General features: G+C 46.9%; 1 protein-coding gene across 3 annotated transcripts; it reads left to right on the top strand.

The window, feature by feature from the left end:
• The first annotated feature begins 6,027 nt into the window (after positions 1-6,027).
• oser1 (oxidative stress responsive serine-rich 1) lies at positions 6,028-10,254 on the top strand. Of its 3 annotated transcripts, none has more exons than XM_066702050.1 (4): positions 6,030-6,394; positions 7,045-7,150; positions 8,103-8,213; positions 8,736-10,254. In XM_066702050.1, coding segments are annotated over exons 1-4 (999 nt in total). In that variant the 5' UTR covers positions 6,030-6,393; the 3' UTR covers positions 9,517-10,254. The 3 variants fall into 3 exon arrangements, with proteins under 3 accessions (XP_066558149.1, XP_066558147.1, XP_066558148.1); XM_066702051.1 differs by having other exon boundaries at positions 6,031-6,394; positions 7,040-7,150; XM_066702052.1 differs by lacking the exon at positions 8,103-8,213 and having other exon boundaries at positions 6,028-6,394.
• The last annotated feature ends 17,079 nt before the right edge of the window (positions 10,255-27,333 follow it).

Genomic DNA, 27,333 nt, shown 5'->3' with positions numbered 1-27,333 from the left:
TAGCAGGATCATTCCCTGTGTGATTCTCAGGCAGATGCTATAATAAAGGCGTCTCCCCTGTGACCCCAGGTGCTGTAGCTGGTTAATAATTGATCTTGTCGTCTTTGCCTTAAAACTAAAACTATATGTGAATGTTTGCAATGAAAGAGGCTCTGTATGTGCACTGACCCCTGGGATTGTGTGTAAGCTTCCCCTCCAGCATCACCACTGTTTGCCAGGTGGGTGGGTGGGGCGGAGCACAGCACTTCCAGCCAGACCGCCATGGCAAAGATGTAGAGACTGACCATTGACCACTACCTATCTGGAAAGCTGCAGCCCTCTCCCTTTCAACAGACCAGGGAGAGGTGGGCAGAGTGGACACTGTGGTCAGGAGCTTTCCTTCCAAACCGGCCCATGTCCAAGCCAGGGGCCAAGCAGCTCCATCAGCACGTCACTCTGGCTCAGTGCCAATCAGAGTGCAGCGACCTGCGATTGTTTGGAGCAGTGGCATGACGGCCTCATCTATATGAAACAGACTTCCTGGTGTTTTCCTCAACCATCTGAAAATGGTTTTAATGAAGTCTTTATACAAACACTTTTGGATTTCCAGAAAATATTCAGTCATGCTCATTTATTGAGTTCCCTCCCTACCATAGCTATTATCTCAGAGTGAACAGAAAAGCACATTGCGGGTAGAGTCTCTACAGGCATATACAATTTCTCTACATTTTTTGATTTCCTTTTCTTGACAGAATGCTGTATTAGTTTGTGAACAAAAGTTATTTGGCCCATGTTGTATTATATGTGTTTTTTTAATGTATAATTTTAGGAATTAACAGTTTCATATATCAGTGGGCAAGAGAAACTGCTGTGGCTTCTGAAACTGAGACGGGAGCGCAGTCAGGCCAAGAGTGAGGCTTCTATTAATTCATAGTGACTCATAAGAACAGGGACGCATTAAGTGCACCGTTTGTGAAACCCAGCGAGCTTGGTGAGACACTTCCCTCTGGACATGCTGGAGAGCTGAATGGCGTTCTTTGGGGGAGAAAGGCGCTGATGCCGTGAATCATTTGTGTCTACAGACCAGAAAACATCATGGGAAATATGTATCCCATTAAAGCGGGAGCACAGTGCACCACTGTCTGCTATCAGTCCAGCAGGCTGAACAAAATCAATAGTGTATGCCAAAGTGAAACTGTACTCCTTCCCATACAGGCCCCACAAAACTCTTTAATTTCTGCCTCCCGTCCCGGTTAAGTATATAAATACATAGGATCTGAAACAAGCCCCTGTCGGGAGCAGAATGCAGCGATTGTCTGGGTGAATGCAGCAGTATTAAAAGCACTGCTGCGTTTCCATCAAGTGAGTGACGGCTCCCTGTGAAACAGGAGTTTGTTTTCGTAGGAGTTTCCAGTTCACGGCCCTGCATGGTGACAGAAGGTCCCCCTGGAGTGGGACAATGGCCCGAGTGTGAGAGACCCTTCCCAGCACTCCCACAGATGAACCCAGCTCCTTTCCTATACCTATGCTGTTGGCCTCTCTGGACAAGGAGGGTAGGCCATACTGGACACTGATTACTATGGACGTTCCTGCAGTGTTCCTCACACCCTCTACTCAAGGGCCTCTGAGCACTTCCAACTCTCAATCCATCTGCACCTCTTAATTCCTTAAGAGAGACCACAACAGCCAGCTGGACTTTGGGCTTGAGTACTGAGTTGGAACAGTCATAAATAATTAATAATAAATAAACCTGCAATACTGTGAAACAAATAATACACTGTAAAGCAAACAGAGGTCAGGTTCAGGGCATTATTGCCTCCTAAAGAGAGAGAGTTGAGGTAATTGTGCTATTTTAAGGTATTTGGTACAAAGGGCTCTGGTATCCATCTCTGCTACTTTCTCCTCTGCTGTCCAGGCTGCTGGACACACCTATTGTCTTGCTGTTCACCGCTGGTTAAGCCTCACAATGCTGCGATTGCCGTTTTCAGTTCCTGGCCCGCTCTAACCATTACAATACAGATCAGAACTGCAGACACGGTTCCCCGGCCTGGGAGCTTTGTCAACCAGAGAGAGATCGACTTACACTGCCCCCTCAGCTGGCCACAGCTCATCATTACAAGGACAAACTTTTTTATTTTTGAAGTAATCTTATATGCTCATGAATTGAAGATAATTAATCAGTCAATATAACAATAATGGTAATAATAATTTAGAATAAGTGTTGATTTGATGCAGATGGAGGCACCTGGCTATCTTTCATTACAGCATCCACTGGTCCAACTCTTTCCAGTCCAGACTGAGCTCTGGATGGCCTTCGCTGTTGCCCCTTTTCAACGTTAATGAATCGTGTTCCTTCACACTGACTGTCTCTGGATTGTCCTGCACACATTCAACACACAGCCTGAACACCAGCCAGCTGTCATACAATATTAATACCATTATTATCCTTCAGTTTATTGTAACTAGTCTGTGAATCACAGTGTTTAATGCACTCGGATATGAACTGTAAGCAGTCAGTGTTTCTGTACGTGGATTTCACTCCATGCTGCTAATAAAACTAATTTCTTCGTGATCGCACAGGCACTTGAGATGATATCTGATCTCTTCCTGTCTGTCTACAGTCAATCACACACCTCTCTTCTGATAGTGAATCATGTCCTCAGTGGGGACGGACGCTTACGGACACGTCCAGCACCAGATAGTTAACCGGCCACAAAACACGGTCGCGTCCGGACGCCCAGCCAGTGGAAATGGGGCATAATCCGGAAGCTAGCCGAGCTGGTCTGGTGTGGGTCCGATGTTTTTCCACTGCACGACCCAAGGTGAATGACGTCACATGCTGTGGACAAGCAGTGTGGCGTGAATGATGCTGAAAGTTAGGCGGCTTTTTCTGATCTTTTACTTTTTCATATTCTTGCTATATTTTTCTTATTTGTTCTCAACACTATTTTGGGTTTTGGTCCATCCCCATTGCTGACAACTGTAAACTAATTTGTGTACACGCTCTCATTTCTTATCAACAATTCCAGCTCTTCTTGGACACTCGAATCTGCCAAATTGAAACAAGTGCTGGTACTTCATGGACAGACCAAGGCCTTCTCATTGTGGGCTGAGACGGAGGCTAGTGATGACTAGTTCAGTTACCTCCTCCCCCTGGCCCTGCTCAGTACTGGGGAAGGAGCAGAGCTGAAAATTCACAGCCTGGTTCAGGATCGGCTTGACTAAATTGCCAGTGGGTAATTTACCGCACCGCACCGGCCTGGTTCCGGGTCAGGTCGGATATGCCAGGGAAAAAGGGGTTTCTGAGGCTGTGAGGGACTCGGGCTGACTCAGCAGCGCCATCTTGTGTCAAAACTGCTATTTCTCAGTGTCAATGAGAAGACATTTTGAAATACAATTACTTTACAAACTTTAGAATTCTTGCCATTTTTCATACAGTAGGCAGTTTACCATTTAGTTAATAAGAGCCTGGTCTTGCAATTCAATGCTTATGGAATTTAGACTCTCGAATGCAGGCAATTCACTGACCCGATTGTCATTTATTGAGCTAAAATGCAACAGTTCCTCAGAGTCATTACCCAGCAGCACATTGCTCTCCTCCTCTGTGGCCAGACCCTCCATGCTGTGGGGTCGCGGAGAGACATAACCATCAAATAAGTGCTGTGTTGGTGGAGAGGGCAGATCAAACCCAGCTGCCCACCCCAGGACCTCTTGGGAGAGTGCTGTGTAAATATCCCACTCCTTTCACACTCGCCCAGACACTCCCCTCGCGGCTGGTCTGTCTGCACACAGGAGGCCTGGTCTGGGCAATTCCAGTCACAGGACAGTATCTACCGTAAACGCAAGACGTTCATCACTATTTATGCATTTAGCCAAAATGCAATGATAAATATGAACACACTAATTAATGTACCACTATGTAAATTAGAGGCTTCCATTCCAGGCTGATATGTTTGTAGTCGGGGAAGGTTATGACAGCAGGGTGCACTACTACTTCCATCCTGTAGAGGTCACTCTAGCCAAACTTCCTTCCTGCCTGATGAATCACAATATTAACAGCAAATACAGAGAAGTTTATCATCACCTCATCACCACCTATTGGTCTTATAATCAGTGCTGTGTGCTGTCCACCCAACCTGGATTGCAGAACAGTGCTGGCTGCTAGTGGAACTAGAGTAGAAGTGCGAACGTGTCCCCCCGCCCCACCCTCAGAGCCCTGAGCAGTGGGCCTGTCTGTCCTGGTATCTCAGGTGTGTGTGAAGTCTGGGAAGTTTGCTTCTCTGGTGTGTGAAAAGGAATAAAGCTGCGCTGACTTCCACCCTCACCCTGCTGATGCCACACTGCCCTGCTCTGTGTCCCAGACTGGGGTCAGAGCTGTGGGAACTGGGCAACTGAATGGGAGCTCTGACCATGTTGGGAAAGCATCCAGAGGAGGCACTGCGTGGTCAGGGTGTGCTGCAGACAGACACCCAGCCTGACCAAGGAGAAAATATGAAGGGAACCTTTTCTGACCGGCTCTACAAGAAACCTGCAGTCTCCTCAGGGAGTGTTTAGGCAGGAGTCCAGTGTCAGAGCTTTAGTAAACTCATAAAGAGGTCTGTTACCTCCATAAGTGTGATGTTTAAGTTTTGCTATAAAAGGAACTGTTGGAGTGGGGACACAATTATGAGTATTGGCCCCCAGGCACCAGAGACCCCACTGGTCTCTTCTGCTGCTTTATCCATACACACACATACACACACACACACACCATATAAGTAATTATATCCTGCTCCAGTCTGGCCTCTCAGTCTCTGCGTGAGAACAGCAGCTATTGAGCTGTCTTAGAGCAACACGAATTCAGGTAGCTTTCCCAGTGACAAAGGCCATCTGTGAGAGAGACCCGGAGAGAGAGAGAGAGGGAATCTAATGCAATGGGAGGAGAGCCTCATTAAAGCAATTCTCTTGTGTCAGGAGACCTCACCCCACTGTGGAAATCAGCTTTGAGAGAAGGGGTGCACAGCAGCTGCCTTCCTGATCCACACTCCCTCTCCCAAACATGGGGAAATAAAAATCCTAAGTGATGGAGTTGGGTGTTTGTTTTTTGGTCCTGAAATTACTTACAGGTGACCCTACCTGTTATAACCAGAGGGGGGACTTACTTGGTGGAAGCCCTGGTTAAAGGTCTTACATGAAACACCCCAATCTTGTATTTTTACGTTACCCTGTACTGGCTGGTTTTAAATAAGGACAAGACCATGGAGCTTCTGCTCATTGCCTGGTGAAAGTCTCCAGTTCTGAAGGGCTGTGCTCTAATGACGTGACTGAGCAGCAGCTCTTTATTGGTCGAGGATGAACCACTGTGCATGGGCACCCTCTGGTGGAGCAACACAAATACAACAAAGAAACACATCAAATAATTATGTTCATTAACTTTATTTATGCTATATAGGCAAATTAAAGAAATGGCCAATCTCTTTCAAGGTACAATTCAATTATGGCAAAATAATGCCAGATCTGAACATCCTATGACATTGTACAAGAAACGGGATTATTTGGAGAACACAAGAAAAACACCAAAGAATGCAGTATAAAATTAAATTTAAAAGTCGAAATAACTATAATGACATCTAAAATTGTATGTTTCTGAAGATTGGCAATATCAATTTTATCCTCTGCAGTTTTTCACCTGTGTTAGATGTTGTAATACAGAAAGAGGGGCCCCTTACTGTGTTTTGGAACCATTGATTCATTATACATTGCAATCACACTTCAGCAATGCTTGAATTAATGTGAAGCTGCTACAGTAAGTATTCTAGGATTAGAGGTATTCATTTTAAATATATTCGAAAAACGAATAATTAATCATGATTGATCGTTTCACCACTTTATATATATCGTGTGCAGTTGTATAGGCTACATCTCGTATTTCATGTTATAGTTTGTATTTGCAGTGCAGCGATCTTATTATTACTCAACATGGCCGCGCCATTTGCGGAGCTAAACTGAGCTCCCCCATCACATGACCGGAGCTAGCCCTCCAGATGACGTCTTCAGCGGCGGAGCACATTGCGCTCCACGTCAGAGTAACGTGCGTTGTTGCAGAGTCACTGCGAGCGCAGGCTGGAGTGTAAACAAGAGGAGGACGACTGAGCGAAAAGTCTAGAAGTGTCGCAGCTTTCAGTTTTCTTATTGTCGTCTGTTACACATTATAATCCGGCAGCACGGCCGCTCTCTGCCCAGCATGGTGTGATAGTGCCCGGTTGCGGTGCTGTGGCCTTCAGTGTTGAGAGACCATTCGGGAAGAACACACGACAGACTCGGCGCTGAGCTGCGGGCTCGTCTCTGCTTGGCTGTCGCGGCGAGCGCCTGGAAAGTCCCTGGATGTCCAGGCCCGAGTCGAAAGGGACGGCGGGCTGGAGCCTGTGAGGACCGAGTGAGTGCAGCCGCGGTGTGGGTACAATGTGTGTGTGGTCACTGCAGCAGAGGCGCAGGAGGGCTGCATCTGGACCGGATGGGCTTCTCATGTGTGTGTAGTGACGGTCACTCTCGGAGGGGATGGAAATCGCTAGAAGATCCCGCCGCCACGCCACTGAGCTAGAGCTACTGCTCAACTACAGTTCAACTTAACAATGAGGATGATTCCTAAAAACCGTACCGTCATTTCGTTAGGCTGACCTCGTAATTTAACAGAAAGCGAGAGTAAAAGTCGTGTCAAAACGGGTGATAACGGTATTCTTAAATGAAGTGCGTTATTTGGTGACCATTTGTCTACAGTACATCCCAATTCGTGTGCAGTTTAGTGCTCACTCCTCTGTGTAGTAAGTAAGCTACGGGGGGCGGAGTACTGTGTGCTTTACACGGGGATAGACCGTTAAAGGAGCAGCCCCTGGCCCTGTACACATCCATAAAACGCAGACGCATCATACTGAGAGCGCATGCAGTTTCACTGTCTTTCCACACGGCTAATGGGTGTGGCAGTTTCTGTCTGACAGGCACGAAGTGGACTGGACTGCTGTGCTGTTGCTATGTGTGGTGGTGGTCCTGGGGGCTCTGAGTTGACAGCTGCTCTCTCTTTCAGCACAGTGGCTGGTGACAGCGCCAGGCTTTGCACTATGGAGCCTGGAGTGAAGGATCGGGAGGAAGAGACCCTGCAAACGGCCTTCAAGAAGCTCCGAGTGGACGCAGAAGGGTGGGTTGAGCACACTGGACTTCTGGGGGTTTGTTGTGCACAGTGGTGTCGCAGCTGTAGGCAGTCCTCGCAGGAGACTGAACTTGGCAATGTTTTGTAGCGGCAGTGATTGTAACACACAGAAGTCATAATTGGGTATTTGGGCTATCGGGAATTGGCAGTGCCTTATCAGTGCAGGCTCTGGTTTGTCTTGCCAGGGTCCACAGGTCACCTAGTTGCTTACTGGCAAGTCTGTGATTCCTGTTAAGATTATACTTGATTATAGCACACTGCAGGCCTGATGATGAGATCAGTGTGATCTACTCTTCATCAGTAAACTGTAGTAGTAATGATGATGATGATGATGATTATTATTATTAATTTTATTTCTTGGCAGACGCCCTTATCCAGGGTGACTTACAGCATAAGTGCAAATGATGATAATGTAAATCCAGGCAAATACTGGTCAGTGCCTCTGCCCTGCCTGTTCTGTAGTGAGATGCATTATTTTCTCCAGGCCTGTATTGGAAGAAGCCCTCTCTGACAGGGACCCAGCAATTTATTGTTTGGTAAATACACCTGCATTTCCAGGTCCTAAGTGCAGAGGCTTGTGTGTTTCAGACAGGGGGCAATGCTCAAGGCCTGCGTTTCCCATTGAGACTCTTTGTTTGCATTTGTAACTAAAGTAAAATGAAAGCAAAAGTAAAACTATACTTAGTTAGTCAAAGAGTAGCAGATGGTCCTGTGAGGCAGTGGTCTTCCCAAGAAGCAGTTTCTAAATGTATCTACTTGTACTTATGTTACAGCTGGCAGTTCGTTTTTTCCCATTAATGTTAAATGATAGAAAAGTTCATTTTTAACATAAAACCTCAAAGGAAAACAAAAACTAAATTCCATTTCAAAAGCAAAAGATTGTTTTTCACTGAGGTGGTCAGAGTCCGTGTGGCTGACGTCATACTCTGTGCTGTTCCAGCTCCACAGCAGCAGTGCGGGTCTGTGACTCTGCAGCACCGAGGCCGGCAGCAAGAGCCAGCGCAGACGGAGCAAAGCCCAAAACGGGCTGTCCCAAAGAGAACTGGCACGGGTAAGGGCCCCATGCTGCTGCTACCCTGAGGGCCAGAAGCCATTCTGCTAGTCAATCTGTAGGCCAGACCAAAACACTGCCTGGTCCTGGTCCAGGTTTTTTGAAGCTGTTTAGACATCAAGTATTCCCAGCCATTTATTAATGTCAGTCACTTGATTTTTATCTGAGATTTTTAAATGCATCCACAGCCTAGGCATACCTTAATTTAGCTCTGGGTATATCGTTAATTACCTTGTCTGCAGGTTTAACTAAATCTTCTTTCCAGAAATATTTACACATAGCCTCTTTAATTATCAGGGTTGATTATGCGACAATCTCTACACAGTCTCTAGTTACTGAACAGAATACTGGATATGTTTTTATCAGCCCATTCATTTCCTGTCCTCAGTGTAAAGTGTAGTATTGTTGAAAGTGGCCCAGGAGCTCACGCTGTGCTGCCCAGTGAGGTCTAGTCCTGTGTGAACCTGGCAGGCACTCTGCACAGCTGGAGCTGTTGAGTGATGCTTGTTTCCTTGCTGACAGGTGTATGCGGAAGACCTCTAGGGGAGCAGTGAGGAGCCAGAGACGCAGGAGATCGAAGTCCCCTATCCTGCACCCCCCCAAATTCACCTACTGCAGCTCCAAGCTGTCCCCGCCGCCCGGCCATCTGAAACACAAGAGCCAGCTCGAGCCGCAGGAGGACGGGGTGGCGCTGGGGGTCCCTGCCAAGAAGGAGCTGCTGTCATCAGTGCATTCCCCCTCCTCTCCCGTGTTCGGGGTGGCCAGTTACGAACCCTACGGCCACGAGTGTCGCGGGGGGGGCGTGGCTCCGGAGCCCAAACTCAAGCCTGTGTCCGATGAGGACAGCGAGTCCGACACCCCTGTTGCAGAGAGGAATCCTGGCGCTGCGGCTAAGCCAGAGCAAGCAGCCAGCAGCAGCGATGGGGCTGTAGGGGGCATTGCTGGTGCCTCCTCCTCTGACTTCCAGTCACTGTCCAGGCTGCACCAGGACGGGGAGGGGTCATGCCCGTGCCCTGGGGGGCAGTGCCAGTGTCGCGGCTGGCAGGGCGTGGAGGTTTACTCCTTCACTGGCCTGCGGGACGTCATCTCCGAGTGCGAGAGGAACATGGCAGGTGCGGAGGATGGCCACGCCTCGCCCCACCGCCGCACGCAGAGCAGCTCCTCGGGCTCCCCGCGCTCCTGCTCCGAACAGGCCCGTGCGTACGTAGATGACATCACTATTGAGGACCTGTCGGGATACATGGAGTACTACCTGTACATCCCCAAGAAGATGTCACACATGGCTGAGATGATGTACACTTAACTGGGCCGCAGGGGATGCTCACGCTCTCGAATGGTTAGGCATGATGTCATGGCAAACGAGGAACCCTGCGCAGGTTGAGCGGTTTCCAGTTTTCAGCAGCTTTTCTCAGTCTCCTTTTTTTGTTCCTTGTTTGTTTTTATTTTATGAGCTCATTCTGTTTAATACTGGTTTACATGATAAGTTGCCAAAGCGCGCTCTCAATATGTGCAGGTTTGATTTACTGGATGTGCAAACTTGTAAAGCCAAGTTAAAATAGTTTTTCCAATGCCAAGCATGTCATGTGTCTTGGGAGTCTTCATTTCACTGTGTTAATTAAACTTGTTGAAATTGTTTATGCATTACAGTATAACTCGTCTTTCTCTGGCATTCTATTGGTCTGATTTTAATAAATGACAGAGTTCCAAGCCTGAAAATAGGAATTGGGGAACTGGATATTTTGGTGAATAAATTGCTTGACATGTACGAGCTGCGGTTTCCACTTGCTCACATCCTTCTTTTGTGTCCTTAGATTGTGTCCTTAACGAATGAGTTTCTGAGGTGGATTCATTACTGAATTTAGTGTTTTTTTTCCCCCTCAGATTTTTTGTTTGTTTTTTAATTCAGATTGCCAATGAAAATAATAACCGTTATGACAAAATGCTTTCTGCTGTCTTAATTATTGTGTGAATGTCAGCTATTTTGTGACAAACTGGGGGTTCCTTTGTGAACGGAATCTGAATAAAAACAGTCTTTCTTTAACATTTGTACTCCGGTCTCTAAGGTCCAATTTGCAAACCACCAGCAAACACAAGATGCAAATAATCATAAAACAGTTACTCATTTGAGTCACATCTTATTGACTGTGAGAGTGAGAAAGATTACAATAATAAGTCGCAGCAAGATTTTTTTCTCTGTTTTTAATGGACTACGTTGATGGCATATAAGCCAGTGTTGTGTGCTGATGTGGAGGCCTCACCTCTTCAGTGTTGTTGAGGATGGAGGCTGACAGGCCACCCTGCCTCTGGTGTTTTAGGCATGATCTGCAATAGAGTGACTCCAGAGTGTCCTGGTGTTGATGTTGTGCTATGGCCAGGACGTTGCCCCCTTCACTGATGGCAGCGTTTGCCGCCCTTTTTCCTGCTGAAAGCACTAATAATTTCTCTTGTGCGCCTGGGTAAATATCTAGATATTAGATGCAGATATTCGATATTAGACGCTCAGATGCAGACGTGCATTTTCAGAATGTTCTCTACACACTTGCAAACACATTTCCTTTTTAATTCAAGTTTATTTTTTGAATGGTTGCATTTAGAAATTAGAAGATCTATGCTGGTATGTCTGGCCAGTATTGAGAGAGGCTTGCAAGCCAGACCCCAGCCCTGGCGCTTCACTATGCCATGCAGTCTGTTACTCACAGTGCAGGGGAGATCACAGGCAGGGGAGGGGGGCACGGAGTCTAAAAGCTGCTGCACAGCAGGATGTAAAAGCCGCTGAAAGACAGACACATGGGGGGGGGGGGGGGGACTGTGGATTAATGGAAAAGCACCAACTGTGAGACCAGAGAGCATGTGAGGTCAGCCTAAGTTTTACAATTTGGTTAACAGTTTCTTGGAGATGTATGCATTAAACAACCTCTGTGAGCGTATTCAAATGTAGTTAATGTGTAACGTATTGTTTTGTTTGCTATGCAGCGAGTGCTGCTCCTTTTATTTACCCCCAGGAACTTTCCCCTGTTGGCAGCAGTGTCCTTATCTTATCGCCCTGCAGTCACAGCTTTGGGGTTTCAGTTCCCGTTAAATGCCACAAGGGGGCGCAGTAGGCCTCTGCAATTCCTCAGATATTACACTTGTGTATGCTTTTTTTTTTTCTTGTGAACTTTGTGCTTTCCATTCCTCTGAAAGTGGGAGTGCCCTGTTTACTGTGAAAGGAGAGAGAGAAGGTTGCTGCTCCTGTAGTGAAAGGACTGAGGTACAGTGTTGCACTGAGAACTTGAGCCATCAAACAGTGTTTAGCTGTGTTTTGTGTCACATTGTTGGGGGGGCTGTCATGTTATTTTCTGCTTTGGTTTTAGGCAGAGTTTGAAATACAGTTCATTATGCTCAGGTGGCTGAGCAGAGTCTGTTACAAGAGGGTTAGAAGCACCAGCTTTTGCCCTCCTGTATTCCCTCCATCTCCTCACCAAATATGTATTTAAAAAAAAGAAAAATTGACAGATTTATCCTTTTACTGGTCCAATCCCCAAGAAGATTAAAATTGAAGTCCCAGAACCCTTCAGTTATCAGTGTGCCAATAAAATATTAACTTTGTATCATTAACCTCAGCTAGTCTCACTAGCTTGTTACAGATCATAAAATAATATTACAGGTGCCTTACAGTTCAGATAAAGTGATTAGCTGTGTCTCGCCTGACAGGGCAGCCTCTCCCTCTGCTCTCTCAGAGACCAGCCTCTGCTTGGAAATGCCTTTTTATGTCCCACTGATATTCTCTACAGCTTTATCTGAGGGATTGTGTTTGTTTAAAAAGTTTGTAAAGAAAGTCTTACTGCATTGTCTCCCGCATCATTCTTTACTTCAGGGAGAGAAGAATCAAAACAAAGGTCCTGAAAGCACAAGAATCATGTTTCCACAGGTTGGAGCCGTTCGGCCGGCCTAGGGCTTACAGGAATTGCCAGGCTGTGTGTGTGTGTGTGTGTGTGTTTGTGTTTTTGAAAAGATCTGTACTTAACTTTTAGCTGATAAGAGGGATACTGGCAGCAATTGCTGATGAACTCTAGTTCTTTGTGCACTGATAATTCTGCTCTTAGAGGACTGGGCTTCGCTCCCAGCTCTTTTCTTATGCACTTCTTTCAGCACAGCCCCGCGGCTCCTCTATTCAGACTCTGGGCTCTGTGCCTCCTGAGCTGGGAGAGTTCACCTTTGCTGCTGGTTCACCCCTGTCTCCTGACAGCCAGGTCGCCGGCATGTCCGTGTGTGCTAAACACTGCAGCTTTGGAACAATCTTGGCTGGGTCTTGTTTTTCTTCTGTTCTCTCTTCCCTCCCTCTCTCTCAAGCTATTAATCAGGAGTAGCCATCTCGAACAGGGTTTAACATAAAATGCCAAGGTGCCACTTTTTCTGTTTTTGTTTTCTTGTTCTAATTTTAAATTCACGTGTAAAAAAAATGTCCTGAATGCTGCTGTACCTGTTCTCTCGGACGGACTGCTCAGAGCACATTCCTCGGGTTCTCTGGAATTTGTGATCGCAATGCTCTAACTAATGACGCAGCAGAATAAAATACCCCAGTCCCAGAGAACCCTTCTGTCCCTTATGCCTTCTACAGTGTTGCATTTTACCCCTTCACAGTATTCATGTATTGTTTATATGAGAAGCAATATCAGGAACATTGAAAGCCTCTTTGTTGGAGTCATGTGTTGACGTGGATTTCACACAAACCAATGAAAGGCTGTAAACTGAATTAACTGGCCAGAGAATGGAGAGACAGAGACTTGAGAATAAAAATCATTTTATTTTCAGATCAGTGACTGAGCTTTATTTTATTTTTTTTAAGTATAAAGAATTTGTTTTTTTCTCTTTCACTGCAAGTGCTCAAAGCTGTAATGCTGTGGCTGCATATGGCTTGTTTTTGAGGCCCTGAAAGATCCAAATTGCCCTGCCTGCACTGAGACCTGGGGGGGGGCTGTAGTTTTCCGTGACATCACTGTTATCGCCGTGTTTTGAAGACTCTATCTCCAGCTTACCCGTCTGTGCACATTCTTCAGGCAGAGTTTTAAAGCTGCTTTAAATGTTCGAGAACATCCTACAGCAACAAGTAAAAGCCAAGAAGTGTCGGCCAGGTGTGGTGCAAAACATATGACGCTGAACTCGACAGACGCATCTGTAACCCAGCAGGCATGTCGAGTGTATGCTGTAGGGGCTGGGCTGCTTTATGTGCGCTGTGCCAACCTGTAACTCGCCCAGCGGGGAGAGAAGGGAGGACGGGGATAGTGTACCTGACTTCTTTCTGTGTGAATTCTGCATGTTCTTGTTCCCGTAAATGGTCTGTGTGAGTTTAGCTGTTGGTAATGGTGAAATGCAGGCAGGGGTTAATGGGGTTTTGTAGACCGGATGGAATTAAAGGCTATTTATAAAGTAAGTTTCTTATCAAGCCGTGACTTTCCCAGTTTCCATTCCCAACGTGTCTAGAGTCTAGAGCTGGCGGTCCTTCATGGCCCCCTGAGACTTTCTCATTAACCACTTTTCTGTTCTCATTGTGCTAAGTGTTTCTGTTCTGAGCCGTGAAGCTCGTGATTTCTCTCCTGAACAGAGGATCAAGGATTTTAAGGGGAAAAACACATTAATTTTGTAGCACTTGGTCTTGTCTGGTCATTAGTGCATATACTATTGCAGTCCATCTATATTTTGGTATATCTGTCTAACAAAAAACAATTACCCTTTATTGTCACTGCCATAGAAACTGGAACACACAAGTGTTTAGCCAATATAATTTAAATGGAAAATACAGCAAACTGTTTAACTATCTGTAGTTGTATATGTCACAATAGGCTTTTGGTTGTAGGGGTTAGATCAGTAAAGATGGTGATCAGGTGTTTGGGGAGAAGTGACGCATCAGTATTTAACTTTTATAGATTAATTCATCAGCCCTGAGGAATGCTACGTGACATCAATCAGAGGCCTGGTAAATTGGGAGAGTATGTTTTTGTCACGCCTATAATGACATTCAACTGATATGTGGTTCTTTAAACTGACAATAGCTCTGCCTCCTGCCTGTTAGAGCCATGGCCAGTCTGTTCCCAGGTGTGAGCCAGAGACCATGAGTGTACAGGTTCACGGGCAGAGATAAACACTCACTCTGTACATACCATGACTCACACTGTGTTTCTGCCTCTCTGTGTCTGTGGTGGCAGAGTAACCATGCGCCTCAGGGACTGGAACTCTGGAAACAAACACAGACACACACGTTGCTCTCATGCCTTTTTTTAGTCAAAATAAGTCAACAGGCAGTAAAATCCAGCAGCAGGTGCAGACTTACATACAAGAGGCTGCAGCTGGGAGTGGTTTCCATCGCTGGAGCCTCCCATGGACTGTGGCCGAGAGAGCAGGCATTGTTACCCTCCCTGCCCGAGAATCACAGGCCTGCTGTGGCCCCAGCGCAGCTCAGCACGCCCTTCAATCAGCAGCAGATGGGCACAGGGCCCCTTTGAATATTCACGCAATCTTCAGAATAAAGCGGCTTCATTAGACTTGTTGGCAGGACCCCCCCCCAATCCCCCATAGTCACAAGCTCACACACACATTGACACAAACACGCACACTCACATACACACCCAGCGAGCCCAACAAACTGCTGAGGGTCTTGAAATATTGGCAGTCACCATAACAACTCTTGTCATCTCCCACAATGGCTGCAGTGCCCGTTCTGGTAGACAGGTGGCAGCACTGCCCATTTGTTGGATCCCTGTCGTCCCACCTCACAGCTCATGAGCCCCTCTTAAACACATCAGCGTCCGTCTTCGCGTGTTACAGGACAGGAACATGTTTCTGTTTGCATGAGAACATGAGAGCAACACACCAATACAAAATGTCCGCTTTCCCGCTCAGAATCCGCTCAGACTTGTAATTTGTAACTTGATCACATGGGTCGTGTCCAGACATGCTGTCTCACCAGCCCCTGATTTGTTAGTCTCTTTTGTCTGTAGGAATGTTGCCTCTCCGAGTTCTCACTGTGCGTATAGAAAGCCCCTAGTGCAGTGAAGGATCCCCATTGTTCAGTCCTGATGCAGTCATTATTAGAGGTGCATTTTTGTATGTTGAGGGTTTCAGTGTGGCGCACGGTGCTTTGGTTAGCTTCACACAGTCCTGGGAGAGTGAGCTTGAGCCAAATGCTCAGGACCATGCCGCCGCTCAGCTGGTTTCTGTAGATACAGCTAATTCCATTTCGAAATGTTATTTGTCCTGTGCAGCGGATGATAATGCAGTGCATCATAAACATGGCTGATAAAGCCTTTCCTTGATGTTGGAGTTATCATTAATCATGTATATTATTTTATTTATCTTCCTTTGAATGCCTTAATCAAGAGCCAATGTGTACGTGCACCAACGCCTGACTCACACGCCTGCAATCCCACCCACTATAAGAGTCCAAATCAAACCTGAGGGCACCTGCGATCTGCCTGTATTACTCTGGGTAACGGTCACTTAGAAGAGCAGGGCGCACCCCGGCTGGAAACAGTCTGCAGGAGTTAGTCACCAGCTGAGCTGTTGTGATGATAATGACTGGGCTTGAGATAAGAGTTGTTTTGATGATAAGCCCAAGGAGACAGGCTTCCAGGGTAAACACTCCTTCCTGCATGGAGAGAGAGCAGAAACTGTTGAGCTGAGCTGTGTGTTGTTGTACTTGCCCAGTGTAGCACTGAGCAGATGAACCCTGGCCAGATGGTAGTTGGGGTCTATCTAAGGGGGAGTCCTTTCCACAGGTGCCCAGCTGAGGGGGGCTCCTGTCTGCAGTCAGAGGGTCTGCTGAGATTCAGAACTGTGAGCGGCAGTCCAGTCCAGTGCATCAAACCCCTGCACTACTGCCTGGTTCACATCTCAATTAAACACAAAGCCTACATGTGCCAGAAACACAGACCCGTGCAATACAGTGCCATGTGGAAAGAGCAGGCGAAGGGCAGATGTGGCAGGAGCCTCGTCCTCTTCTCTCCGACTGCTGTTTCCGTTTCCTGTTGTGACGTTGCAGGTGTCCAGATTTCAGCCTGACACCCTCACAGCTTCCTTATCACAGTAAGAAAGTGACAGGGGCAAGACACAGGTAGGACGGTGCACTACGCTAGTAAAGGTTAAACTGCTCTATGTATCCATTGTATCAAGCAAAGAAACGACAAATCTCCCAGTTTTAAAAATAGCCCCGCTAGATTATTTCCTATCAGGTTGCTCGAGGAGGCTGTTGGACTAGCTGTAATCATGCAGTGGTGCCATGGCGGGGCTGGGAGTGGCGCCTGCTCACTCTCTTTCTCACAATGAAACATTGCTCACCTCGCTGCCTGGGTCTGAAACGTAACGTGGCAGCAACAGTGTACACTGAGGGGGAGCAGCAGGGCCCTGGGTCTGACTGTGTATTTATGAGAATGATCATATAGCGTCAGCTCCAGGTTGTGTATTTGCTTTTTCATCTCAAGTTCAAATGCTAGGATCATTATGCTAAGTGTGCAAAACAAACATTTACCTTGGGAAATGGGGGGAGGAGAGGGAGACAGAGAGAGAGTGAAAGAGAGAGAAAGAGAATATATATATATATATATATATATCCAGAATATTTTTTCCATTTGCTCAGCTGGTTCTCCTTGTGAGATTGTAATCAGGAGCTGTATCAGGAATGTGTGAGGCAGGAAGTCTAGTGGGAAAGACATTCCAGGAGCGCTGGGAGTGGTGGGGGCAGATTTCTGTTACACTGAAAGCCACAACAGCCACAGAACAGCACTGAGTCACTGCTGAATTGAGCAAAAGAGGAATTAATCAGATTTCTCTGTACAGTATATATAAACCATTGGAAGGATTGTGTAAGAGGTTACTGACCAGTGATGTATATTGTTCTGTCTGTGTTCATGTTAACCAAACTACTTTAACTGACAGGAAGTAACCTACACAAAGAATCAGGCACGGAACATGGCTAGACAGAATAAAGAAGAGTACACAATGCACGCAACATTAAAGAGGGGATCTGTACATGTTTTTGTAATATCTTATTTGCATCTTGAACCACTTCTCATAAATCTAAGGAATTCCTCAGCTGTGTGGAAAACTTATTCTGGACTAGGATGCAGTTTCGGGAGTTTGCATGCCGTGGAGAATAATCCTCTGAGCTCTGCACTCCCCTCCAGCCCCTCAAAACCCCCATCTCTCCCCCTTTAGCCTCCTTCTGCCCCCAGGGTGTTGCTTTGAAAATCCCCCCCCCCCCCACTCCCAGCTCTAATCAAGTCCCCTGTTGTAAGACAAAAATGATATAGGATGTAGAAGTTGTGTAGTTGGTGGATTGATGATATCCTTAGGCATTCCTGCTACACAGAGGCTGCCTGGGCCCTTTCTGTGGCCTGTATCACATTCTCACCCCCCACACAGACTCTACCCGCTGGGGCACTGCCTTTACTGTGCTATACTACACTGCACTGCTCTGATACCTTCAATAACAGATCTTGTGATGTGGGGGTTAGGACACTCTTCTCAGTGGCTCTGTTGGGATCTCAGTGAGGAGAGATAAGAGATGATGAGGCATTGCTTTCTTTTAGATATATATTTTGAGGGGGTTGAGTAAATAAGGATTAAACTATGTAAAAGTAATGTTTTCAGTGGCCCTAGGCTTCCTCCAGTGCACCGCTGACTCTACTGAAATGAGACAAAGTGGCACACAGGCAACCGTGCAGATTTGCATATACAAAAACATCCCAGCAGTTAATTATTTCTCTGTCATTGTGGCTGTGCGCCTTCGCTTGAATCAAATAGAGGAATCATAAATCTACCTGACCTCCTTCCTGAGAAGCCAGTGAGGAAATGAAAGCGTAGTGGTTTGACAGTGTTTCACACAAATGCTCTGGTCACCAGCCCCGTCTCCTGACCGCTCTCACTTCCTCTCTGTGTCATGAAAAAAGCTCTTTCTTGTGCTGTGTGCGTTGCTGTTTACACTTCTCCTCCTGTGAGACAAGGTCGTGAGGGCAGAACAGTCTCGGCTCTGGCTCTCCATGCCTGTTGGTGTTGCACAATCCAGCACTGGTGATAAAAACACGCAAGTACTCAGTCAGAAACTCCCGTTGGCAGTAACTTCTCACCTATTTCCCAAGAATCTATATCCATCCCCGAACAGTATTTTAAGTTCAGGATACGGTGGCTAGTTTGTAATTGAGTTGAGACAGTGAAGGCCAGAGCTTTTAATTTGGTCACTGTTTGAAGAGCCCTGGACTGCATAACACACCAAAACACAGCCAACCAAACCCCTCTAACAACTTACCTGCCATCGTCATGACAAAACCGTGAAACCGCAAGAGCATCGTCAAGTGCTGCTCCTCACTTGTTTTTGGCAGTCAGTATTATCGCCCTGTTGCTCTGTTCTGCTGGTTGTCACGTCCCCCCGCACCCATGCCTGAACTTCACTCACCGCCGCGATTAAAAACAACACATTGCAGTTTGATACATAAATAAAAAGATTGAAATGAAACATTATCAAAAAAAGAGCAGTGCCGAACAAAAGAGTTTTTCTTTTCCCCTGCGAGTTGATTTAAACAGGAACTGAACTCGCTATTCGAGGAACAACAATCATTAGCTTGTTGTTTAGATTTTTTTTATGTAGCAGAAGAGAAAATCTTAGTGCTTTGAAATGTCACACCTCACTGAAACGGTACACCCCTGCAGGCAGGCCCAGGTCTCTGAGCGGTGGGAGGCACAATGTGGCTGCTTTGTCTCTGAAGCTTCGGTGGTGAATTATCTCTGACGATGACCTGATAGTGAGATTCCAGAGCTGGTAAACTGATCTATAATGACTTCCTCTTCCAACAAAAGCATTACCCTGCAGAGCTTTGTTAGAAATCTGACACAACCCCTCTGTTCCTCTGTGTTCTTCTGATTTTTTAGTCCTCAGAAAAGCGATGTGATGACGTCTGTGTTAGTTGTGTAAATGCTTGTGATCCGTGTACAGTCTGGTAAAATTCTGTGCATCGATACATTTCTGAAGAATTGAGTTATCACCTGGGAAGACAAAAAGTTGAAGTTAATAACTGACAGAGTGGGTTGTCACAGCTGGAAGAATTCCTGCTGCACAGACTGCCCTGTGTCTCAGGTCTTGTTGTTGTGTCCCTAGACGTGCAGCTCTCCCCAGCCTGAGGGTTGGGCTGTGTGTGGGGACAGGCCGTGACGGGCCGCTGTCAGCAGTGTGCTCTGGTTTCCCTGGTCTCATCCCTCTCTCTCTCGGCCTTGGTCTGTCTCTCTCTCTTTCTCTCTCAATTTCCTCCTGAAGTCAGAATGTTTTTTCCCACCCAGGGCTCAGGAAATACCCCCCATTCCTGAGTAATTCCTGCTCATCCCTCCCCTCTCCAGCAGCTGCTCAGAGTTGCCTGTGCCTCTCTGCCCTCTTGGCTCTCCCAGAACCCCCCAGGGACAGTGCCTCCCTCCATCGCTCTTGCTCAGTCTGTCTCTGGGTCGACACATCTCCCTCCGACTCTCTCCCTTTCTGTCTCTCTTGGCATTACTCGGCTAACCGGGGATAAGTGCACATTTACTCAGTCTTGTTTTCCCTTTTGTCCTTTCTTTCAGTGCTGTCTATCTCTCTGCTTGATTTTATTCATAAATTGCTATAAAACAAACAAAAAGTGTATTTGTTTTGGTGCAAGGGGAAAGACTGTTCAGCCCCGTGTGTCAGTCTGCCTCATTCTTATCTTGTATTTGTAGTTACCTGGCCAGGTGATTTAGCTTCCTGGGTCTCGGGAGTCTCTGTATTTGCTAATGGGGCGTTGGGGCATGATGAATTAGGAGTTTGTGTGTCATGAGCCATGATGATCTAATGTGTTCTTAACCCCCCCGACCGGGGATCAGTCTGAGAGTGTACACCTGTGTCTCCTCGGGGGGGTGACAGCAGTACCACTCTCAGCATCCAGCTGTGTTCAGGTCGACGGGGAATGCTGTGGTTCCCAGATCTCCTCTTGCTGTAATTGCTGTCTGTGTAGGAGCAGCCTAGTCTTGTCACACAGCAGGTACCAGGGAGCTCCAGGCGGCAATAACAGCCCTAAGCAGGACTGAGAGGGGGGCTGGTCTCTGCTACTGATGCTCAGTCTTGACCTGAACACTCAGGGGTCTGTGTCATTGAAACTCACACCCAAGCAATGTTTATTTATTCATTCGCATCACTGCTGAAGAAGCTGCGAACCCCACGGCTGATTTAATAAACCGCCACAACGTGGGAAGCTGCAGGAATGAAGTAATTAATGTATTCTTCATTCGCACGTTTCCGAAGTCTTGTGTCCCCACTGCGCTCGGTGCGTTGCACTGAGACAAGCTGCTCGTCGAATGAGAACAAGCCCTCCGTAATCCTCTGTAAGCGGCTTCGAGGAGCTGAGAGGCGGAGGCTGGACCAGCACAGGAGACACATGCCAGGGGTCACGACCCTCTCTGCACCTCACCTCAGAGCCAGGACACACACGTTGCTATCCTCAACTGCCCTGTCCTGTCCTGACTGCTGAAGGTGCTGCCCTTCTGTCTCCTCCAAGCGGAAACCATGTACCGACCCTGTATTGAGCATTACAGCACCATGGAGGAGATCATGCAAGATGAATGCGTGTGGTGATGAATGTTAGACTTATATTGCCTGGGAATAACTGAGCAGTGCAGGCATGATACATGAAACATATTTCCAAGCTCTTGCAGATAGTGAGTAAAGCGCTCTCCTGCAGGGGAGGTGTGCTGTTGACTGATTGCAGCTTTGCTGCTTCACTGGGGTCACTGTTTCTGTGGAAAGCGTCTTGGGGTGGAATTGAGTTTCATCAGAGGGCAGACTGACTTGCCAAGCGCCATTCTAATGTTTTCAATTTACAGCTGTGCCGCGGTATGCGTGATGTTTCTCAGGATGTGTTTGGAATGTATTGTGTCTCACAGGGACGCTGAGTACACAGCCGTATCAGTGACTCACTGTGTCAGCATGATGTTTGCAGGACGGTGTGCCCTGAGGTCAGGGTCAGGGAGATGGTCATCCCGTGTTGGTTAGTTCATAGCCGTGTATTCTGTACAAAGGTCCCTGGAAACGATGAATATAAAGGGCTGTAAACAATTCTAACTGTACATGATTGAGAGTGGATCATGCTGTCTTACAGTGTTGGTCCTCACTGGTTTCCTTTTCCAAGATAAATGATAATAATATAATAATAATAATACCCCTTATGAAAGAAGAGAAGAAATGTGACACAATGTGAGTCAGTGTATTGGACCTGAAGACCTTTGACCCAGTGCTGCTCCGGACTCTGGGAATACAGCTCTGTTTGTTGACTTCAGCTGCAGGAGGGACGACCACAGTGAACACACACAGCATCCCAGCAGCAAACTGCAAACTGCAAACTGTGTCTGTGTGTGCCTGTGCGTTGATACAAATATTTGACGAGAGGAGAGCTAACGAGAAAGAGCGAGAGGGAGAGAGAGCGATCTGCCCAATGCAGGCGTAGGGGACAGACCTCACTAGATGCAAACTGATCCCAGCTTTCCTTAATCGGGTGTTCACTGAAGCAATGTGGACACTAAATTAGTTAACAGCATGAAGTACTTTCACTTAGTTATTGGTAAACAGTGCTCGTGTTTTCTGTTACGTGCTGTTGGAGACGAGACGGGTGCTGTGCTGTGTGACCACGCTGTACAAAGACCACGAGACCTCCAGTACACACAGTGGTGGCTGGTAAACAGGTGAGCTCAGGACAGCCGACAGCAAGTTACATCACTGCCACGCGGTTGTTTCTGTGGCTGGGAGGTTGTAAACATGCTAACCAGCACTCAGACATTCCACAAGCTAGAGTTCTTAGCAAGTATTTTTTAATGGTTGCAATAACAAAAATAACATTATTTCAAGCTATAATTTTCAGTAATTATAAACTGAATGCAGCTACGGGAAAACTGATAAAAATAGCCTTGTTTTCAAGTTGATGAAAGTTTCCACAAATAAGTGACAGATATGAGGAGGGGGGGATTGATAAAGTATTGAAAAGCCTGCCTGCAGAACAACTAGCTGTTTCAAACAGTTCCCATCCAGGGCAGCGTCTCCTCTGTGTTTACTACACTGTTACCTGCAATGAACTCCAGAGAACGCCAAAGAATTGCTTGTTACAGGCTCTGTCTTTCCCACCTGATTGCATTAGTATCCTCCATCAGACGCACGCACAAATACACATTGTTGGCTCTCTGGCTATTAAGTATATAAGATCATTAGCACATCAGACAGTTGACAATCTGTCTGCTCTGACCCTGCAAGGCAAACTTCACCTGTGTGCTGTTTACCTGACGCAGGTCCGGGCACGTCTCCCTCCAAGCACCTAGCTGATGCTCACATCTCCAATGGATGCAAAAACAAACAAGCTCTCTTTGAGTCCTGCTCCTCGGCCACTGCTTCTCCTTCAGAATGTGCGAGTTCTTTACGCTGACATCATCCCTCTCCGAGGCTGGCACAGCCTTCAAACCCCCGTGTCTGGGCACCGGTCTGGTGGTGAAGCTGTGCTGAACAAACAGGTGCTGGGAGGTGTGTCTGAGATCGGGGGTCGAATCCATATGGGAGTTCTGACCACATATACTATATAAGGGTGACATGGTTCACAACAGAGAAGAGCTGCTCCTGCCAGACTCTGGGTCGGGGGTTTCCATGTGGTACAGGGGTGCCGGAGATGTCCTATTTGCTGTAGTAATTACGGCCAGGTCCTGTGCATAATCCCCTCATCTACACAGGCTGCTCAAGTGGGGTAATCGCTGTCCAGACCCCCCACCAGCCCCCCACCCCAATTCGCAAGCTTAATTCAAGGAAGTCAAAATGATGGCTATGTAGGTCAGGGCTGGTGGAGCAGGGCAGTATGCTGAGCAGGATTTCAAATCCCAGCTGGAGTCTGGCTGTAGGTCGAATCTGTCAAGTTATTTGGACATAACTCCTCCTGTTCTTTAAAACATTCCCTCCTCAATAAAGACTGACCTGACTGTTACACAGTGCAAGCATTTTTTTATTTCCATGACAAATATTTATAATAGCCGATGTGCTGAGCAAATCAAGTTTCCTTAAACTGAAACAGCTTGGCGAGCAGTGCTGGCCCTTTGTACTCTCTCGCCCGGCTTCTCAAGTCTCCTTCCTTTAAACCTGGAATCAAACATGAACTGTGTTTCCGTCTGATAACAATCTGTGTGTGAAGGATTTCTCCTGATTCTGCAGAATCTGTGCCCCAGTGCCAGCACCCCAGACGCACAGCTTTTTATTGTGCTTCCAGACCTGATTAAGGAAAATAAGGTGGGGGAAGAAAATTCAGTTTATTGCGGCTTGTTTAACCTGTGCTGTGGGGGGATCAGTTGTGGGCTGGAATGAAGCTCCAATGCTGTGTAATGCAAATGCAGTTGAAGTCTCAGATTAGCATTGTCCTGCCTGGGCCGCTGATCAACACTTCATTAGTGGGGGGTCTGGCTCCACCTCGCAGCTGCAGGCCTCCGAGTCCCCCACACAAATTGACCGTAAAATTCAATGAAGTTAATATGTACACTGACACTCATGCAAAGGTCTGCTGTTGAATTGTAATGTGTTCAATGCATTCTCAGTCTGCTTTTTTATTATTTATATATTCATTTTTTTTGCATACAAAAATTAAGTGCTTTTTATTTCTGATTGCCAGGGGGGAAAACAGTCAGCAGCATTTCAATGTTTGACGCTTCTGACGGGTGTTATTTGTTACATAAAAAAATGCACATGTGATGCGTGTGTCACGAGATGTCTTACTTGCGAATAATTAAGGCAGGTCTGAAATGCAGTGGATAATAAGTAATTGCTGCCCATGTCATTCATTAATAAACCTGGACTCATTATCACTGATCAGTCTGAAGGCCACCACTCCACCCCAAACCAATGATTCGACAGTTCTCTCACCTCCTGATTCAACAACCTTGTGTGTTGTGGGCTGTAGCTCCTGTGGTTGGCCACATTATTGTTGTTTTGGCATAAGCGTTTTGTTTGGTAGCAGTAGAACCCGCACTGCCCTTCTGTGGGAATATGAGAGCTTTCCCTAGAAATAGAAAGTCCTATTTGTGTCACCACATTGAATATTTCTAAGTCATTGTTGTGTTATTTTCTCCTGATTTGTACGTTTTGTTTATTTTTTACATTTTTGGTTGATTTCTCTCCTCCTCCCGATTGTTGCCCCCCTATCCCACCAGACCACACTCCGCCCCCCCGATGTGCCACACACAAACCCACAGAGAGTGAGGTGGTGAGGTGAGGTGCCCAGCGTGGCCCGGGTACTGATCTAGCAGCCCTGTGTCAGTGTTTGCTCTGTGAGTGTGTGTGTGGGGGTATAGGGATGTGAGTGAAGAAAGCTTCATCTGTGTGTGTGTGCTGGGCCTGGCAGGACATCTGCTCCCCACATGTTCACCATCCTCTTGGCTCTGGCCTTTCAGGAATCGGGTTGCGTCACTGTGGACTTCATTCCTCCTTCATTTCTTGTTGTGTTTGTCTCCCGATCCCCCGTGGCTGTCTATCTGCAGTGTTAAAGGAGCAGCAGGGCGGGTTCCTGCTCAAGCCAGTTTGATATCTGGCCACAGAGAGGGCAGCTCTGGCATGCTGGGCTGAGTGTCAGATGTGACTTTGGTGCAGCTCCACCCCTGTGATTGTTTGCGTAGGTTTATTTGAAACTAATTTATCTGTCAAAACAAGAGTGCGAAAGGAGAGAGCGTCCCACTGTGAGGGCGGGCAGGGTGGCCTTGTGACCAAGAGATAACTGTCTGGAGCTGCTGCTGCTCCCGGGGAGACCCTCTCAAAGCTGTGGGGACAGGGACACCAGCCTAGGGGTGAAAACAACAGTTCAGTTGAGTTTGCACTTAGTGTCTCCCTTCAGTGTTCCTTGAGTGTATGGGTACTGTTGAAGAAGACACCACTCTGCTTAATACTAAAGCCATTCACTGCAGAGACTCATCTCACCAGCCAGCCAGGCCATCAGCTGTCCACCCCCCTTAAGAGTGTGAAAGGGAAGAGGTGTCATTTAGAATTAGGCTTTCCACGGTAGAAAAGAATGAAAGGGAAAGACGCTAAACCACTACCTCTCAAAATAATCAAAGACAAAAATAAGATCCCGTAGTGCGGAGAACAAAGCCTGCATTGTTGCTCAGGAATGTGCTTCTGAGGTGTACAGAGGGTCCTGTGGAATTCAGTGTGTAACAAAGCAACCTGTCCTGATGATTGTGCAACACGTGTGCTCAGACCCTCTGCTCAGATTTGGACTGCTGCTTCAGACACACCTCCCAGCGCCTGTCTGACCCACACAATCTCCCCAGCAGAGCGACAAACATGCTATACCTCAGACTGGTGCCCTGACACTAGAGGGGGCCCAGCCCTGCTGATTTGATCCATGTGGCTCTGATGGCAGGCTGTTGATGGTCTGCTGTAACACGACCCTGCTTTCTTCCTCCTGTGAAGGCAGGTTCTCCCTGATCTTGCTCATCGGTGGCTGCCTGCCTGGCCGTTCTGAAGCAACAAACTATCCATGTCAGACTGTTCCTGTTGCCAGTGTCCACAGCCTGTGAAATAGTCCTGCTCCAGCTTCCAACACCAGCTTTCTCTCTCTTTCCATTTCTTTCTGTCTCTCTCGCTCTCTGATCTTGCATCTTTCACAGTGCTTCACTTGGCTCTGCTTGAGGTCCACCATGGTGATTGGTTTGTTGAATGGCATCACACCAGTTGTATTTAATCAAATTGACCACTTCCCCCCTGTGCTGGAGTTCTCCTTGACCACACAGGCCCACTACCAAGCACCTGGGTACATTGGAGCGTATATCAATATCTGACCCTGACACTAACTGTGCCCACAATGAATTCTGCTTCCATTCCCAATTCTGAACAATAGCGTAGGGATCCAGCCCCATGACCAAATGCGCAGTTGTGAGGTAATAGACGCCATTATGTTTCAATTCGTATGGAAAACACCTGAGGAAGACCAGAAGAGTCATTCAAATTTCTATATGGCTGCTGTACAGTCCTGAATGGTCTGTAATGAGTTTCTGTCTCTGCCCAGTTCCTTTTTTTTTACAGCTGAAAAACATCCCTGAACTTTGTACCTGAGATCAGAACACAAGGCCACACAAAGCTTTATTACACAACAGCTAATCTGAAACACAACCTTCCTTTGTCACCATGGAAAAAACACAGAGCGCATTCGCTGAGTCACCACGGCTTGCTTGGATAGGGGCGGCAGGACCGTCTTTACTGGGAGAGAGAGATAAGAGAAGAAGGGGGTAGAAATAGAGGGAGGGAGCTTCCCTATAATTGGCAGCACATTGGTATTTAAAAATGTCCCAGTTTATTGCTAGAAACAATGAGTCTAATCCGGATTAGGGGTGGCATTATCTGCAGGACAGCTGCTAGCTCTCATGGATGTTATTATCCTTTAGACTAATCTCCCAGACTATCATTTCTGTGTCAGGGTGACAATTAGCTGACTTATTAATTGGTGCCGAAGCAAAGTGGGCCGTGTACAGAAAATATTCTCAGCATTTGCACCTAATCTGTTCCTAATGAGAAAATGGCAGTGAATCTGTGCAGAGCCACACACTGCACTCCCCCGCCCCCCAGCCTCCCACACTGCTGTCCGAGTCCATGTTGGCAGTTTATTTACATCTCTGTGATTCTGTAGCTTTACAAGTTTTTCTCCCTGTGGTGAACGAGGCTGAGTGGCATTAAAGGTCAAACAGCTTTTCTCTTTCTTTCTTTTTCTTTCTTTCTTTCATCCCTTGAGAAGTTTTCTGCTCGGCCGAACGCTGTTGGAAAGCATACTTTGCTGCATGCCAGCCAGTAAACAGGCTGCTTGGATCTCTGCAATGGAAAATCTCACCAGCGGCGGCTCGTCCGGCAGTGGAGATGCTTTTGTCTGAAGGTCAGCTAGATGTGTGACACTTGTGATTTTCCACAATAAAGACACACATGGACAGATCGTGACTGTAAAGGCATGTGCTCACCTTCAGCTGGGGAGAAATTCCCTTTTCAGAGACAAAGAAAGAAAAGTCCTGTTTCCCCTTCCTTTCATAGCTGAAAAAACATCAAGGAAGTGGTGAACTGGGTTTCACAGAGATCTTAAACACAAGTACATTA

The sequence above is a fragment of the Amia ocellicauda genome, chromosome 4, assembly GCF_036373705.1.
Source record: "Amia ocellicauda isolate fAmiCal2 chromosome 4, fAmiCal2.hap1, whole genome shotgun sequence".
NCBI lineage: Eukaryota > Metazoa > Chordata > Actinopteri > Amiiformes > Amiidae > Amia > Amia ocellicauda.
The sequence above is the reverse complement of the archived record's forward strand: the minus strand, read 5'-3'. Positions and strand labels throughout refer to the sequence as shown.

Bases quoted from the DNA above. Each gene is read 5' to 3' on its own strand.
- oser1 (XM_066702050.1), top strand. The intron at 7,151-8,102 runs GTGGGTTGAGCA...GTGCTGTTCCAG, and splicing joins CTCCGAGTGGACGCAGAAGG to CTCCACAGCAGCAGTGCGGG. The intron at 8,214-8,735 runs GTAAGGGCCCCA...CCTTGCTGACAG, and splicing joins CCCAAAGAGAACTGGCACGG to GTGTATGCGGAAGACCTCTA.